At 41.4% G+C, this 18,395-nt stretch overlaps 1 protein-coding gene across 1 annotated transcript in view; it reads left to right on the forward strand.

The window, feature by feature from the left end:
- Positions 1 to 4,442: 4,442 nt before the first annotated feature.
- Positions 4,443 to 18,395, forward strand: part of gabra5 (gamma-aminobutyric acid type A receptor subunit alpha5) — a 24,215-nt gene continuing 10,262 nt past the window's right edge. The window contains exons 1-5 of the mRNA XM_029708340.1: positions 4,443 to 4,740; positions 7,984 to 8,068; positions 11,232 to 11,368; positions 14,047 to 14,114; positions 15,201 to 15,421. Of these exons, the coding sequence (XP_029564200.1) occupies positions 7,986 to 8,068; positions 11,232 to 11,368; positions 14,047 to 14,114; positions 15,201 to 15,421 (509 nt within the window). The 5' untranslated portion in view covers positions 4,443 to 4,740; positions 7,984 to 7,985. The remainder of the gene's footprint in view (positions 4,741 to 7,983; positions 8,069 to 11,231; positions 11,369 to 14,046; positions 14,115 to 15,200; positions 15,422 to 18,395) is intronic.

Genomic DNA, 18,395 nt, shown 5'->3' on the forward strand with positions numbered 1-18,395 from the left:
AGGGTTGAGGAATTGAGGAGTTTAGCACTGATCTTTATTAGAAGTGTTTGTTTTGCTCGTTGAATTAGTGTTACTAAATACAGGACTCTATTGAATGAGTTACTAAATACAGGACTCTATTGAATTAGTGTTACTAAATACAGGACTCTATTGAATGAGTGTTACTAAATACAGGACTCTATGGAATGAGTGTTACTAAATACAGGACTCTATTGAATGAGTGTTACTAAATACAGGACTCTATTGAATTAGTGTTACTAAATACAGGACTCTATTGAATTAGCGTTACTAAATACAGTCCTCTATTGAATGAGTGTTACTAAATACAGGACTCTACAGTAGTCTGAATGGGTAATGCTGTATGAACCAGAGAAGTGGCTCAGAGTAGAGACCATCTAAATCCCTATACAGACTCCTTTAGTGTAGAGGACTAATGTGTTGATCTGAGTTCCTCTGGATATGATGGAGCTGTTGGTCAGATTCCAGGAACAAACACAACAGAGTCATTCCACAGCTCTGAGAGAGTCAACCATGTTTAGAGGACCACTTCCTGTGCTAATAGAAACCAACCTTTATGTAACTAGGCAAGTAATTTAAGAACAAATTGTTATTTACAATCACGGCCTCCCTCCCGGGGAACAGCAGGGTTAACCGCCTTGTTCAGGGGTAGAAGGACAGATTTTTACCTTGTCAGCTCGGAGATTCGGTTCAGCAACCTACCGGCCCAACGCTCTGACCACTAGGCTACCCATCGCCCCAGTATTTGACACATAATAGAAACCAGTATTTGTCACATAATTTCTTTGGAAATTAGGGATGATCTTGATTTATACAAAGGGGATTTCTCACCCAAAAGTTTCAAAACCAAATTAAAAACGGAAGTTTTTAGTTGTTGAACCTGAACGTGTAATTGAAGTGGTTTTCTAGATCAACATAGAGTTGCTGAAAGAGTAGTGGGTTCATATGTCATTTCTGAAAGGCTGTCAGAGATACAGGCAGACAGAAACAGGCAGACAGAAACAGGCTGTCAGAGATACAGGCAGACAGAAACAGGCAGTCAGAAACAGGCTGTCAGAGATACAGGCAGACAGAAACAGGCAGACAGAAACAGGCTGTCAGAGATACAGGCAGACAGAAACAGGCAGACAGAAACAGGCAGACAGAGATACAGGCAGACAGAAACAGGCAGACAGAGATACAGGCAGACAGAAACAGGCTGTCAGAGATACAGGCAGACAGAAACAGGCAGACAGATACAGGCTGTCAGAGATACAGGCAGACAGAAACAGGCAGACAGAAACAGGCTGTCAGAGATACAGGCAGACAGAAACAGGCAGACAGAAACAGGCTGTCAGAGATACAGGCAGACAGAAACAGGCAGACAGACCCAGGCTGTCAGAGATACAGGCAGACAGAAACAGGCAGACAAAAACAGGCAGACAGAAACAGGCAGACAGACCCAGGCAGACAGAAACAGGCTGTCAGAGATACAGGCAGACAGAAACAGGCAGACAGAAACAGGCTGTCAGAGATACAGGCAGACAGACCCAGGCAGACAGAAACAGGCTGTCAGAGATACAGGCAGACAGAAACAGGCAGACAGAAACAGGCTGTCAGAGATACAGGCAGACAGAAACAGGCAGACAGAAACAGGCAGACAGACCCAGGCAGACAGAAACAGGCAGACAGAAACAGGCAGACAGAAAAAGGCAGACAGAGATACAGAAAGACAGATATACAGAAAGACAGATATGCAGGCAGACAGAAACAGACATACAGACAGACAGAAACAGAAAGACAGAGATACAGGCAGACAGAAACAGGCAGATACAGAAAGACAGATATGCAGGCAGACAGAAACAGACATACAGACAGACAGAAACAGAAAGACAGATATGCAGGCAGACAGAAACAGAAAGACAGAGATACAGGCAGACAGAAACAGGCAGATACAGAAAGACAGATATGCAGGCAGACAGAAACAGGCAGATACAGAAAGACAGATATGCAGGCAGACAGAAACAAAAAGGCACAGAGAAACACATCAAGAGGCTCTGCCATAGTACCTAAGTCCGTATCCCAACAGGAACCCTATTGCCTCAGCTGGCACCCTATTGCCTATAAAGTGCACTACTTTGGTCCATGGGACCTCGTCAAAAGCGTTTTACTGTATAGGGAATAGAGTGCCATTTGGCACATCCTCATTTCCAGTAAAGGTCTTTGCTGTTTGGCTTTTCACAGGAGACAGGAAGCTCTGTGTCTTAACTGTCTCAACACTAGAGAGGATGTCCATTACATTAGGCTTCCTCTGGATTCCTCTCTCTATTTCTCTTTCTCTCTCTATACATCTGTCTCGTTCTCTCTCTCTCTCTTTCTCTCTCTCTTTCTCTGTCTCGTTCTCTCTCTCTCTTTCTCTGTCTCGTTCTCTCTCTCTCTATATATATATCTCTGTCTCTTTCTCTCTCTATATCTCTGTCTCTCTCTCTCTTTCTCTGTCTCGTTCTCTCTCTCTCTTTCTTTATATCTCTGTCTCTTTCTCTCTCTATATCTCTGTCTCTCTCTATATCTCTCTCTCTCTCTCTCTACGTCTCTTTCTCTCTATATACATCTGTCTCGTTCTCTCTCTCTCTCTTTCTCTGTCTCGTTCTCTCTCTCTCTTTCTTTATATCTCTGTCTCTTTCTCTCTCTATATCTCTGTCTCTCTCTATATCTCTCTCTCTCTCTCTCTACGTCTCTTTCTCTCTATATACATCTGTCTCGTTCTCTCTCTCTCTCTTTCTCTCTCTCTTTCTCTGTCTCGTTCTCTCTCTCTCTTTCTTTATATCTCTGTCTCTTTCTCTCTCTATATCTCTGTCTCTCTCTATATCTCTCTCTCTCTCTCTACGTCTCTTTCTCTCTATATACATCTGTCTCGTTCTCTCTCTCTTTCTCTCTCTCTTTCTCTGTCTCGTTCTCTGTCTCTCTTTCTATATATCTCTGTCTCTTTCTCTCTATGTCTCTGTCTCGTTCTCTCTCTCTGTCTTGTTCTCTCTCTCTCTTTCTCTGTCTCGTTCTCTCTCTATATCTCTGTCTCGTTCTCTCTCTCTGTCTTGTTCTCTCTCTCTCTTTCTCTGTCTCGTTCTCTCTCTATATCTCTGTCTCGTTCTCTCTCTCTCTATGTCTCTCTATATATCTCTCTCTCTCTTTCTCTCTATGTCTCTGTCTCTGTCTCTCTGTCTCTTTCTCTTTCTATATCTCTGTCTCTTTCTCTCTCTCTCGTTCTCTCTGTTTCTCTCTATATATCTCTGTCTCGTTCTCTCTCTATATCTCTGTCTCGTTCTCTCTCTCTCTCTCTCTCTGTCTCGTTCTCTCTCTATATCTCTGTCTCGTTCTCTCTCTCTGTCTCTCTCTCATAGAAAGGAAATGTAGTGTGTGTTTTCTGGTATCTGTGTCAGTGTGTTTCAGTTGATCCCAGGAGGGTTTAAGTCTTCTAATCTTCCTGAGGGCAGGTAGCACCATTACACAGCATCACATATATTACCATGCTTCCTTCCTCCCCAATTAAGGTGCCACCAACCTCCTCTGCACTGTAGGGAATGAACACCAACACACACACAGACACACACACAGACACACACACACACACACACACACACACACACACACACACACACACACACACACACACACACACAGCTCATTCTTACACATGCCACCAATAGCTTAAATATAATTGCCACACATTTGATGACAATGTATTTTGAGAATAATGAGGCTGATGTACCTTGAAGACAATATAATACAATACATTTGTTTTGGACACACTTTGCTGTGATAGGAGGTTTTCTCAACCCACTGTGATTGTATTCACAGGGACACTGGGCCACTCAGCTGCTGACGACATGTAAAGGATGCCAAGTCAGCAGAATTGTTAGGAAACCCGCTCAATTTGATGCAACCTTTTTTTTATCATTGATTTGGGGGCAAATAAACTCTGTGCATTAAATAGACGATCGTTTAGTTTCCCCCGTTAACCTTCCAGTCTCTCTCTATTCTCCCACCTGAGTGGTAATGAACGTGTACTTTAATTGAAAATATATATTTTTTTCCCAGTGTTAATAAGTAAAAAAGTCTGAGATCAGCGGAGGAACAACCAACTCTCTCCTAAGCACCAGAAGTGTGTGGTAAGCCTATGTTGAGTTCTAGCTACGCTCCAATGGTCGTGCAGCAAAGCGTTGCAGTGCTGCTGTACTGTAGATCTACACCACTGTACATGTAGTCGGTTGTAGAGGCACCGGAGGAGAAACAAAGTGCTGGTCCGCTAAACGGCAGAATAGGTCATTACCGGGACGCAGACAGACACGCGTCGCTACCACGGGGGGGTGGGGGGGTACCACGGGGGGGGGGGGGGGCGGGGGGGGGGGCGTATTGATGGAGGCGTTACACGAGACTAACAGCATCATGTTTGATAACACATTTAATTAATTAGAAATATGAAGGAGATAAAACGAGACGAGAGAAGTGTATCGGGATGCGCAGGGTTTGTTCTATAATGTTGAGTTCATGTTGTGAACCGTAGAAAGAGGAGAGGGCAACAGAAAGCGAGGTCCGTGTAGTGGACCAGCCAGGGGACAATACATTTCTCAACAAGAAACCACACTTTCCAGCTGCAGTAGTCTACAGACTGTCAACCTTGCGGGATTTGCTTTCCAGTACACATGGAATACTGTTCTTGTCCATAACGCGTCCACAACGATACAGGTATAGATTCATATATTATGACATTCATTGAAATTGTATATTTTCTCTCCTCAACTCTCTGTAATTGAATCCACCTTTACTTTAATTTATTGTAACGCAGTTTCTGAAATTTGAGGGGAATCTCTAAAGGGATTCAAACAAAGGGCTTTTGAACAATGGTATGACTGCAAATATGTTTTTCATATATATTACCCAATTGTTATGTATAATTTCCATAGATTTTATCGTTTTTTATACTTATTAGCCATTTGTCATGTATCATTTCCATAGATTAGCTAATAAATATGAAAAACTATACAATTGTCATTTATAATTTCCATAGATTGTATAGTTTTTCATATTTATTAGCCAATTGTCGTGTATAATTTCCATAGATTGGCTAATAAATATGAAAAACTATACAATTGTCATGTATAATTTCCATAGATTGAATAGCCTAGTATCCCACTAACGTACTGTTTGTCTATAGGAGGCGAGCTCCAAGGACATAATGCCAAGCTATAGTGATTTTAATTTAACATGGATCCGCCAACGCAGGAGTTGTGATTGGAAGTGTTTTAGCCTACAGTCATTATGTGTGTTACGATGAGATGGAATAATTTCCCAGTACGGAAATACAATGTCAGCACTAGTAATCTACCCCCCAGTGGTAATGCAGCTGCTAGTAACATAACAATAAAACATCAAATAATAATAATAATCATTTAGCTCTTTATATTTGCGGCAGTGGGATAGGAAAGTTGCTTTGGTGTCTCCAACTTTAACGGTTCAAGAGTTTACTGTTGGTGGGTTATTTTACGCAAATGTAAATATAGTTATAGTTGATAAAGGTTGAAAGATATTGAAGTTAGGATAGGCTGAACATGTGAAAGTTGTTTTGGTGAATCTAGCTTGGAACTGGTTTCAAGAGTTACTGTTAGTGAGTTATTGTATGCTCATTTATTCAAATGTAAATATATAGTTATGGTCAATAAAGATTGTAAATCATTTTAGACTAAATGTTTTAAAGTTGCTCTTGTAGCTTAATTAACCAATTAGCAGGAGCATTTAGAATTGTTACGTCTGTATTCTTATGGGTCTCATTTAAACCCATGTTCATTTGTTAAAAAATAGTTTTGTCTAACTTGGTCAGAATTTCCGTTTGAAAAAGTTTTGGGGAAAATTGTTAACGCGTTTACTAAAACCGCTGTATCGTTAGATTGATAGCAGATATTTTTGTTACGATTCCAGATTTGAATAGCAGAAAAATAGATGAAGTGCACACTAAAGGGGTCCAAATTTCAGTTGTTTTTTTTAATTAAAACGTTAGAGGAAATGTCATTGATGCAGTTGGTAAAACAGTTGTATAATTTGATCGGTATGAGATATTTTGGTTCCAATTTCAGCTTTAAATAGCAGAGAAGTAGATGAAGATTTCCAACAATCTATATTTTATTCTAACGTGTTGGGAATGTGGTATCTTCTTGTCTATCTTGTTGGGAATGTGGTATCTTATTGTCTTTGTCTTGTTGGGAATGTGGTATCTTCTTGTCTTTATCTTGTTGGGAATGTGGTATCTTCTTGTCTATCTTGTTGTCACAGATTATGTCGTGGTGTTGTAGAGAGGACCAAAATGCAGCAGAGTTGTGGATACTCATTTTCTTTTAATTCAAAAAAGAGGAGTAAGGATCCACTGGAAAAACAATACACTAAATGATACTCACGACAGGACCAGCCTCACAGGCATACAAAAACGCAGTGCAAGAACAACTACCCACAAAACCAAGTGACAAACATACTCCTACATATATGACTCCCAATCAGGAACAACGATCCCCAGCTGTTCCTGATCAGGAGTCACAAGACCAACACAGAACATTCACACACACAAGACTGCCACGTCCTGACCCCAAAACTACTACAACAGCTCCATCTGCTGGTCAGGACGTGACACTTGTTGGGAAAGTGGTATCTTCTTGTCTATCTTGTTGGGAATGTGGTATCTTCTTGTCTAGCTTGTTGGGAATGTGGTATCTTCTTGTCTATCTTGTTGGGAATGTGGTATCTTATTGTCTTTATCTTGTTGGGAATGTGGTATCTTCTTGTCTATCTTGTTGGGAATGTGGTATCTTCTTGTCTATCTTGTTGGGAATGTGGTATCTTTTTGTCTATCTTGTTGGGAATGTGGTATATTTTTGTCTTTATCTTGTTGGGAATGTGGTATCTTCTTGTCTATCTTGTTGGGAATGTGGTATCTTTTTGTCTATCTTGCTGGGAATGTGGTATCTTCTTGTCTATCTTGTTGGGAATGTGGTATCTTTTTGTCTATCTTGTTGGGAATGTGGTATCTTCTTGTCTATCTTGTTGGGAATGTGGTATCTTCTTGTCTAGCTTGTTGGGAATGTGGTATCTTTTTGTCTATCTTGTTGGGAATGTGGTATCTTTTTGTCTATCTTGTTGGGAATGTGGTATCTTTTTGTCTATCTTGTTGGGAATGTGGTATCTTTTTGTCTATCTTGTTGGGAATGTGGTATCTTTTTGTCTATCTTGTTGGGAATGTGGTATCTTTTTGTCTATCTTGTTGGGAATGTGGTATCTTTTTGTCTATCTTGTTGGGAATGTGGTATCTTTTTGTCTAGCTTGTTGGGAATGTGGTATATTTTTGTCTTTATCTTGTTGGGAATGTGGTATCTTTTTGTCTATCTTGTTGGGAATGTGGTCTGATTTGTGTTGAAAGTTGCATTTACAACGAATGGAATGTTGGAAGTCATGAAGTCACAATGGAAGCTTTTACAAAGGTTGAAGAAATCCCATGAAAGTGGATGAAGTTTAATAAGTTTAGTAAAAATGTCATTGTTTAAAAAAAAAAGTATAAATAGTATAAAAAAAAATTTAAAAAAAAAAAGTTGTTTGCAAGCATACTATTCCAGACCGGTCTGCACGCTTTAAAGTTGGAATGGTATTTCTAGCTTAAACGGTGTAAGAAGAATGGCGTTGTAAAGGATAATAACTGTAGTCTGAAATAAGGGGTCCAATATCTGAAGTGTGGCTTGCTGCCACAAGCCACACTTGTAACTGTGAAGGCTAAACAATTCTTTTTTACATTTATTTAACGGTTGTCATTATGCATTCCGCTAGAATTCATGTTCCAGCTTGTGTAGGCTGACGACGTCACGACTTTTCATAAGCGACACAGGATCTGCATGAGTTGTCTTCCTGCCTTTCTGCTCCTCGGAAATCCCTGGATGCGCTGTGTGTTTTCAGGCATGGGTGACGGGATGCGCAGCGCCTGTGCCATGTCCAAAGTCTGGGTCTTCGTCTTGCTAGTGAGCGTCACCTGCCGTCTGAGGTAAGCCGCTCACTTTTCACAGCATATCTTTTCATGTTATGGATATTGCTATATAGAGCTATTTTATTTTATTTCGACATGCTTTAGAAGTTATATTAATCTATTTAAAATTGGGTAGCCAATGCTGGCCATTTCCCATCCAGTTAGATTAGATTTTGTATGTAAAGTGTTTCAAAACATATCTGTTGAGGTTTCTTGATATTTGTATAGAGCCACTGATGCTGTGTCATTTTGTTATGAAATACTTGAAATAATTGGCTGATCTATCCAATCCTTCCCATCTCCCCTCCACTCGGATTTCATTATTGTGACATGAAGAAGGGAAGTGTAGCCTATAACTAGTCCTGTCCCTTATTCTATAACTAGTCCTGTCCCTTATTCTATAACTAGTCCTGTCCCTTATTCTATAACTAGTCCTATCCCTTATTCTATAACTAGTCCTGTCCCTTATTCTATAACTAGTCCTGTCCCTTATTCTATAACTAGTCCTATCCCTTATTCTATAACTAGTCCTGTCCCTTATTCTATAACTAGTCCTGTCCCTTATTCTATAACTAGTCCTATCCCTTATTCTATAACTAGTCCTGTCCCTTATTCTAAAACTAGTCCTGTCCCCTTATTCTATAACTAGTCCTGTCCCTTATTCTATAACTAGTCCTATCCCTTATTCTATAACTAGTCCTGTCCCTTATTCTAAAACTAGTCCTGTCCCCTTATTCTATAACTAGTCCTATCCCTTATTCTATAACTAGCCCTGTCCCTTATTCTATAACTAGTCCTATCCCTTATTCTATAACTAGTCCTGTCCCTTATTCTATAACTAGTCCTGTCCCTTATTCTATAACTAGTCCTATCCCTTATTCTATAACTAGTCCTATCCCTTATTCTATAACTAGTCCTGTCCCTTATTCTATAACTAGTCCTATCCCTTATTCTATAACTAGTCCTGTCCCTTATTCTATAACTAGTCCTATCCCTTATTCTATAACTAGTCCTGTCCAATATTCTATAACTAGCCCTGTCCCCTTATTCTATAACTAGTCCTGTCCCATATTCTATAACTAGTCCTGTCCCTTATTATATAACTAGTCCTGTCCCATATTCTATAACTAGTCCTATCCCTTAATCTATAACTAGTCCTGCCCCTTATTCTATAACTAGCCCTGTCCCTTATTCTATAACTAGTCCTATCCCTTATTCTATAACTAGTCCTGTCCCTTATTCTATAACTAGCCCTGTCCCTTATTCTATAACTAGCCCTGTCCCCTTATTCTATAACTAGTCCTGTCCCTTATTCTATAACTAGTCCTGTCCCTTATTCTATAACTAGTCCTGTCCCTTATTCTATAACTAGTCCTGTCCCTTATTCTATAACTAGTCCTGTTCCTTATTCTATAACTAGTCCTGTCCCTTATTCTATAACTAGTCCTGTCCCCTTATTCTATAACTAGTCCTGTCCCTTATTCTATAACTAGTCCTGTCCCTTATTCTATAACTAGTCCTGTCCCCTTATTCTATAACTAGTACTGTCCCTTATTCTATAACTAGTCCTGTCCCTTATTCTATAACTAGTCCTATCCCTTATTCTATAACTAGTCCTGTCCCTTATTCTATAACTAGTCCTGTCCCCTTATTCTATAACTAGTCCTGTCCCGTTATTCTATAACTAGTCATGTCCCCTTATTCTATAACTAGTCCTATCTCTTATTCTATAACTAGTCCTGTCCCTTATTCTATAACTAGTCCTGTCCCCTTATTCTATAACTAGTCCTGTCCCTTATTCTATAACTAGTCCTGTCCCTTATTCTATAACTAGTCCTGTCCCTTATTCTATAACTAGTCCTGTCCCTTATTCTATAACTGGTAACCAGTCAACTAGTCAGTAACTGTCCTGTTCCCCCTGAAGCCTGGTAACCAGTTAACTAGTCAGTAACTGTCCTGTTCCCCCTGCAGCCTGGTAACCAGTTAACTAGTCAGTAACTGTCCTGTTCCCCCTGCACCCTGGTAACCAGTCAACTAGTCAGTAACTGTCCTGTTCCCCCTGGAGACTGGTAACCAGTTAACTAGTCAGTAACTGTCCTGTCCTGTTCCCCCTGCAGCCTGGTAACCAGTTAACTAGTCAGTAACTGTCCTGTCCTGTTCCCCCTGCAGCCTGGTAACCAGTCAACTAGTCAGTAACTGTACTGTCCTGTTCCCCCTGCAGCCTGGTAACCAGTTAACTAGTCAGTAACTGTCCTGTTCCCCCTGCAGCCTGGTAACCAGTTAACTAGTCAGTAACTGTCCTGTTCCCCCTGCAGCCTGGTAACCAGTTAACTAGTCAGTAACTGTCCTGTTCTCCCTGCAGCCTGGTAACCAGTTAACTAGTCAGTAACAGTACTGTCCTGTTCCCCCTGCAGCCTGGTAACCAGTTAACTAGTCAGTAACCGTCCCGTTTCCCCTGCAGCCTGGTAACCAGTTAACTAGTCAGTAACCTTCCCGTTCTCCCTGCAGCCTGGTAACCAGTTAACTAGTCAGTAACTGTCCTGTTCCCCCTGCAGCCTGGTAACCAGTCAACTAGTCAGTAACAGTCCTGTTCCCCCTGCAGCCTGGTAACCAGTTAACTAGTCAGTAACTGTCCTGTTCCCCCTGCAGCCTGGTAACCAGTTAACTAGTCAGTAACTGTCCTGTCCTGTTCCCCCTGCAGCCTGGTAACCAGTTAACTAGTCAGTAACTGTCCTGTCCTGTTCCCCCTGCAGCCTGGTAACCAGTTAACTAGTCAGTAACCGTCCCGTTCTCCCTGCAGCCTGGTAACCAGTTAACTAGTCAGTAACTGTCCTGTTCCCCCTGCAGCCTGGTAACCAGTCAACTAGTCAGTAACTGTCCTGTTCCCCCTGCAGCCTGGTAACCAGTTAACTAGTCAGTAACTGTCCTGTTCCCCCTGCAGCCTGGTAACCAGTTAACTAGTCAGTAACTGTCCTGTCCTTTTCCCCCTGCAGCCTGGTAACCAGTTAACTAGTCAGTACCTGTCCTGTTCCCCCTGCAGCCTGGTAACCAGTTAACTAGTCAGTAACTGTCCCGTTCCCCCTGCAGCCTGGTAACCAGTTAACTAGTCAGTACCTGTCCTGTTCCCCCTGCAGCCTGGTAACCAGTTAACTAGTCAGTAACCGTCCCGTTTCCCCTGCAGCCGTTCCCAGACCCCGGCGGGAACCCCAACAGAACCCCTGAAAGAGGCGGAGCTAAACGACAACATCACCATCTTTACCCGAATACTGGACAGACTGCTGGACGGCTATGACAACAGGCTACGTCCTGGACTGGGAGGTGGGGACCCATCCAGACCCTCAATGTCTCCCAAACGGCACCCTATTCCAGACATAAACGGGCCCTGGTCTATAGTAGTACCACTATATAGGGAATAGGGCTCTGGTCTATAGTAGTGCACTACATAGGGAATAGGGCTCTGTTATAAAGTAGTGCACTATATAGGGAATAGGGCTCTGGTCTATAGTAGTGCACTATATAGGGAATAAGGCTCTGGTCTATAGTAGTACCACTATATAGGGAATTGGGCTCTGGTCTATAGTAGTGCACTATATAGGGAATAGGGCTCTGGTCTATAGTAGTACCACTATATAGGGAATAGGGCTCTGGTCTAAAGTAGTGCACTATATAGGGAATAGGGCTCTGGTCTATAGTAGTGCACTATATAGGGAATAGGGCTCTGGTCTATAGTAGTACCACTATATAGGGAATAGGGCTCTGGTCTAAAGTAGTGTACTATATAGGGAATAGGGCTCTGGTCTATAGTTGTACCACTATATAGGGAATAGGGCTCTGGTCTAAAGTAGTGCACTACATAGGGAATAGGGCTCTGGTCTAAAGTAGTGCACTATATAGGGAATAGGGCTCTGGTCTAAAGTAGTGCACTACATAGGGAATAGGGCTCTGGTCTATAGTAGTGCACTATATAGGGAATAGGGCTCTGGTCTATAGTAGTACCACTATATAGGGAATAGGGCTCTGGTCTATAGTAGTGCACTATATAGGGATCTGGTCTATAGTAGTACCACTATATAGGGAATAGGGCTCTGTTATAAAGTAGTGCACTATATAGGGAATAGGGCTCTGGTCTATAGTAGTACCACTATATAGGGAATAGGGCTCTGGTCTATAGTAGTGCACTATATAGGGAATAGGGGCCATTTAGGACACACCCTTAAAACCTTTACCATGCTGCATACGGTACATACTGTATGGACATGTAAACTGATTGCATACAGTACATACTGTATGGACATGCAAACTGATTGCATACAGTACATACTGTCTGGACATGTAAACTGATTGCATACAGTACATACTGTCTGGACATGTAAACTGATTGCATACATACCACATGTAAACTGATTGCATACAGTACATACTGTCTGGACATGTAAACTGATTGCATACATACCACATGTAAACTGATTGCATACATACCACATGTAAACTGATTGCATACATACCACATGTAAACTGATTGCATACATACCACATGTAAACTGATTGCATACATACCACATGTAAACTGATTACATACATACCACATGTAAACTGATTGCATACATACCACATGTAAACTGATTGCATACATACCACATGTAAACTGATTGCATACATACCACATGTAAACTGATTGCATACATACTGTCTGGACATGTAAACTGATTGCATACATACTATCTGGACATGTAAACTGATTGCATACATACCACATGTAAACTGATTGCATACATACTATCTGGACATGTAAACTGATTGCATACATACCACATGTAAACTGATTGCATACATACTGTCTGGACATGTAAACTGATTGCATACATACTATCTGGACATGTAAACTGATTGCATACATACCACATGTAAACTGATTGCATACATACTATCTGGACATGTAAACTGATTGCATACATACCACATGTAAACTGATTGCATACATACTATCTGGACATGTAAACTGATTGCATACATACTATCTGGACATGTAAACTGATTGCATACATACCACATGTAAACTGACTCTCTCTCCATATTGTTTCCTGGCCTCGTTAAGTTAAGAATCATAATTGTTTTATGATATAATGAAGTAGACCCATCTTCCCTCCACTATAACCTCTGTATCTATTGTACCATTAGTAAGAGACCATAGAGAGGTGATAATGTCTTTGTCAGTCTGCTAGTCCTCTGTATCTATTGTACCATTAGTAAGAGACCATAGAGAGGTGATAATGTCTTTGTTAGTCTGCTAGTAATCTATTATATTGTACCATTAGTAAGAGACCATAGAGAGTTGATGTCTTTGTCAGTCTGCTAGTAATCTATTATAGAGGGGGATGGGCCTATATTCATAGACCCTGGTAAACACAGGTCTCTGACGAAGAGACATGTTCATTGCAATGGTTAGGGGAGCTAGTGGGCGACTGACCTTGAGAGAGAGAGAGAGAGAGAGAGAGAGAGAGAGAGAGAGAGAGAGAGAGAGACAGAGAGGAAAAGAGAGGAAGAGACAGAGAGAGAGAGACAGACACAGAGAGAGAGAGAGAGAGAGAGAGGTAGAGACAGAGAGAGCGCGATCACTCCTTTCATAAATACCAGGGTCTTTGCTCTCAAAAGACCGAGGCCAACTTTTCAGATCCTCTTTTGGAAAATAAATGTAATTATTGAAGGTTCAATGCAGAATTGTGTGTCAATCCGTGTTGTTTGAATAGAAAAAGATCAGTGAAATAAAGGAACATGTATTCCAGTGTGCCTCTCTGAGCAACTCCCACCCTCTGGATGGGATCTATTTTCTACAGAGAAGGTGACCGAGATCAACTTTTCAGATCCTCTCATGGAAAATACATTTGTATTTATTTTATTTTATTATGATTTAATATTTTCTACAGAGAAGGTGACCGAGATCAACTTTTCAGATCCTCTCATGGATAATACATTTGTATTTATTTTATTTTCTACAGAGAAGGTGACCGAGATCAAGACAAACATATTTGTGACCAGTTTCGGTCCCGTTTCTGATACTGAAATGGTAAGGACTTCTTCTTGATTAATTATCATCCTAAAATAAACTGTAACAGCTTCCATATTCCCGTGCTACTTTTATTTATAATTGTATAATTGAATGAAAGTAAAAAAAAAAAAAAATTATTAAAGAAATGGAATCAAAATTTGTATAAACATTTACTTATTTCATCTATTTTTTTAAATTACGATTTAAAGGACTAAAAAGCAAACTCAGTTGAGAATCTCCAATGAACATGCATCTTGGGGCAGCAGGTGGCCTAGTGGTTAGAGGGGGGAGGCAGGTGGCCTAGTGGTTAGAGGGGGGAGGCAGGTAGCCTAGTGGTTAGAGGGGGGAGGCAGGTGGCCTAGTGGTTAGAGGGGGCCGGCAGGTAGCCTAGTGGTTAGAGGGGGGAGGCAGGTGGCCTAGTGGTTAGAGGGGGGAGGCAGGTGGCCTAGTGGTTAGAGGGGGGAGGCAGGTAGCCTAGTGGTTAGAGGGGGGACGGCAGGGAGCCTAGTGGTTAGAGGGGGGTAGCCTAGTGGTTAGAGGGGGGAGGCAGGTGGCCTAGTGGTTAGAGGGGAGAGGCAGGTAGCCTAGTGGTTAGAGGGGGGAGGCAGGTAGCCTAGTGGTTAGAGGGGGGGTAGGTAGCCTAGTGGTTAGAGGGGGGAGGCAGGTAGCCTAGTAGTTAGAGGGGGGAGGCAGGTAGCCTAGTGGTTAGAGGGGGGAGGTAGGTAGCCTAGTGGTTAGAGGGGGGGAGGCAGGTAGCCTAGTGGTTAGAGGGGGGAGGCAGGTAGCCTAGTGGTTAGAGCGTTGGACTAGTAACCAAAAGGTTGCCAGATTGAATCCCTGAGCTGACAAGGTAAAAATGTGTTGTTCTGCCTCCTGAACAAGGCAGTTAACCCACTGTTCCTAGGCCGTCATTGAAAATAAGAATTTGTTCTTAACTGACTTGCCTCGTTAAATAAAGATAAAATCAAATTTTAGGTTTCGGCTTAATCTGTTTTCTGAGAAGCTGTCCCTTAATGTCATCCTTTACACCCACCGATTCCCTCTTGGGTTCATATACCAACTGAACCCCCTGTCTCGTCTCGTGGTTGACCTCTCGACCTCCAGGAGTACACCATAGACGTGTTCTTCAGACAGAGCTGGAAGGATGAACGTCTGTGTTTCCAAGGCCCCATGAAGATGTTACCGTTAAACAACCTCCTGGCGTCGAACATCTGGACCCCGGATACCTTCTTCCTCAACGGGAAGAAATCTATCGCCCACAACATGACCACGCCCAACAAACTTCTCCGACTCAAAGACGATGGGACGCTGCTCTACACGATGAGGTCAGTGAGATCCTCAACAGTGTGTTGTGAGCAAAAACATTGTTGACCTTTTTTTGTTGTTGTTGTTGTTTTTCTTTCTCCCACTGTTGGTTTCAGGTCAATGATCCCACTGTCCTCCTAAAAACAAACTGTCTAAAGACTAAAGACTGGTACAAACAAACAGTCTAAAGACTAAAGACTGGTACAAACAAACAAACAAACAAACAAACAGTCTAAAGACTAAAGACTGGTACAAACAAACAAACAAACAGTCTAATTGACTAAAGACTGGTACAAACAAACAAACAAACAAACAGTCTATAGACTAAAGACTGGTACAAACAAACAAACAAACCGTCTAAAGACTAAAGACTGGTACAAACAAACAAACAAACAGTCTAAAGACTGGTACAAACAAACAAACAAACAGTCTATAGACTAAAGACTGGTACAAACAAACAAACAATCAGTCTATAGACTAAAGACTGGTACAAACAAACAAACAAACAAAGTCTAAATACTAAAGACTGGTACAAACAAACAAACAGTCTATAGACTAAAGACTGGTACAAACAAACAAACAAACAAACAAACAAACAAACAGTCTATAGACTAAAGACTGGTACAAACAAACAAACAAACAGTCTATAGACTAAAGACTGGTACAAACAAACAAACAAAGTCTAAAGACTAAAGACTGGTACAAACAAACAGTCTATAGACTAAAGACTGGTACAAACAAACAAACAAACAAACAGTCTAAATACTAAAGACTGGTACAAACAAACAAACAGTCTATAGACTAAAGACTGGTACAAACAAACAAACAAACAAACAAACAAACAGTCTATAGACTAAAGACTGGTACAGGTGAACAGGGCTGTTTCCTTGTTTAATTACAACACGTGAATCAACAATCATAAGAGAACTTCTCATTCCAACTCTCATGAACATAGATGTTTGCTCATTCAGTGCTAGATCTACATCTGAGTCCTGTTGTATGTTTGAGACCCTGCTCACTATGAGACGATCCCAAATAAACAAAACAAACAATACAAAATAATCAACAATAAACATGAGATTCCTGGTCAGTCGACGCCAGGTCAGCACATGAATCTTTGTGCTCATTCTACCATAGAACTAAATGTCGTAGCGTATCTTGTGATCAAGCCATCAATGTTTTTGTGATTATCGGTGTCGTAAAAATGTTAGCTAATGGGTTAGCAATTAGCATGTTTGACATTTCAGTGGAAATACTACTACTATCAGTTTGTTGATAAGCGGTTTAGCAAAAACAAAATATGTCCCCGTATTTTCGGGATACGGTTCCCAGTTATTGTCCACCTTACTATTTTGTTCAATTACAAGATATATGCGTTTAATTTTGTTCAAAAAATGAGACAGCAACCTCGTATCCGAAGTGTTTACTAGATAGTTGGCTAGTTGGCTAGCCTTCCGGTAGAGAAAATGGTCTTGCCTGTCAACGTTTCATCGCGTAGCCCGGCGCGCCCTCCTGTGGACTCGTTAAAAAAGGGTTCTTCAACATAATCAGTGTTGTAACCAAATAATGTCTCATCATTTGCTTTAAAAGATTCATTTTATGTTTTGAAAAAGTAGATAACAGTTTAATATTAAAATATAAATGAGTGTGAGTAATTTACATAAAATAAAAAACTAAAATGTTATGTGTGTTGCAGAGATGCACTTAGAAGGTAAAGGAAGAAATACACAAGATGGGTTAAATAAATATATATATATTTTAGACATGTATTTTTATTTGTTGCAAATAAATAATTTAATATGAAAACAAACAAAACAAACATTTCAATCTCGACCTCCATCACTACATTGTCACAAAAATCAGAATAACATTACAGCTCCACCACCACCTCTAGATCCCCCAGCTCACACCTGGAGGAGAACCAGTACTGATAGATCCCACAGCACACACCTGGAGTGGAACCAGTACTGATAGATCCCCCAGCACACACCTGGAGTGGAACCAGTACTGATAGATCCCACAGCTCACACCTGGAGGGGAACCAGTACTGATAGATCCCCCAGCTCACACCTGGAGGAGAACCAGTACTGATAGATCCCACAGCACACACCTGGAGTGGAACCAGTACTGATAGATCCCCCAGCACACACCTGGAGTGGAACCAGTACTGATAGATCCCACAGCTCACACCTGGAGGGGAACCAGTACTGATAGATCCCCCAGCTCACACCTGGAGGAGAACCAGTACTGATAGATCCCACAGCACACACCTGGAGGAGAACCAGTACTGATAGATCCCCCAGCACACACCTGGAGGGGAACCAGTACTGATAGATCCCCCAGCTCACACCTGGAGGAGAACCAGTACTGATAGATCCCCCAGCACACACCTGGAGGGGAACCAGTACTGATAGATCCCACAGCACACACCTGGAGGAGAACCAGTACTGATAGATCCCCCAGCACACACCTGGAGGGGAACCAGTACTGATAGATCCCCCAGCACACACCTGGAGGGGAACCAGTCCTCCAATGTTTTTAAAAAAAAAGGAACTTAAGAGTATAACCACAAATGATCAATGTCCGAATACATTTTAAGATTTTTTGGAACAAAATCTTCATATCTGGGCTGAGTTGTATTGTTGTATTTGATTGGACCACATTATGAACAGAGACATACCTGTATATACCTTCTGATGTAGGAGCTGGTTAGAGTGAATAACGCTGATCTTACTGAACCGCGTTTGGAAAGCCAGGCGATGATGATGATGATGATGATGAAGAACTATCTCCAGTAGATGGCAGTGTAGGATCACAGCTTTCAGATGGGACACTGTTACGCTGTTCTGATACAGCTGGAAACACACATCACTCTAGGAAGGCTGTTCCCATGAGTTCACACATGGCATTCCAGAGAGAAAAGAGAGAAGAACGACAGAGAGAGACACGGATAAAGAGGGAGAGAGAGAAGAGACAGAGATAGACGGATAAAGA

The sequence above is a fragment of the Salmo trutta genome, chromosome 22, assembly GCF_901001165.1.
Source record: "Salmo trutta chromosome 22, fSalTru1.1, whole genome shotgun sequence".
Classification (NCBI taxonomy): domain Eukaryota; kingdom Metazoa; phylum Chordata; class Actinopteri; order Salmoniformes; family Salmonidae; genus Salmo; species Salmo trutta.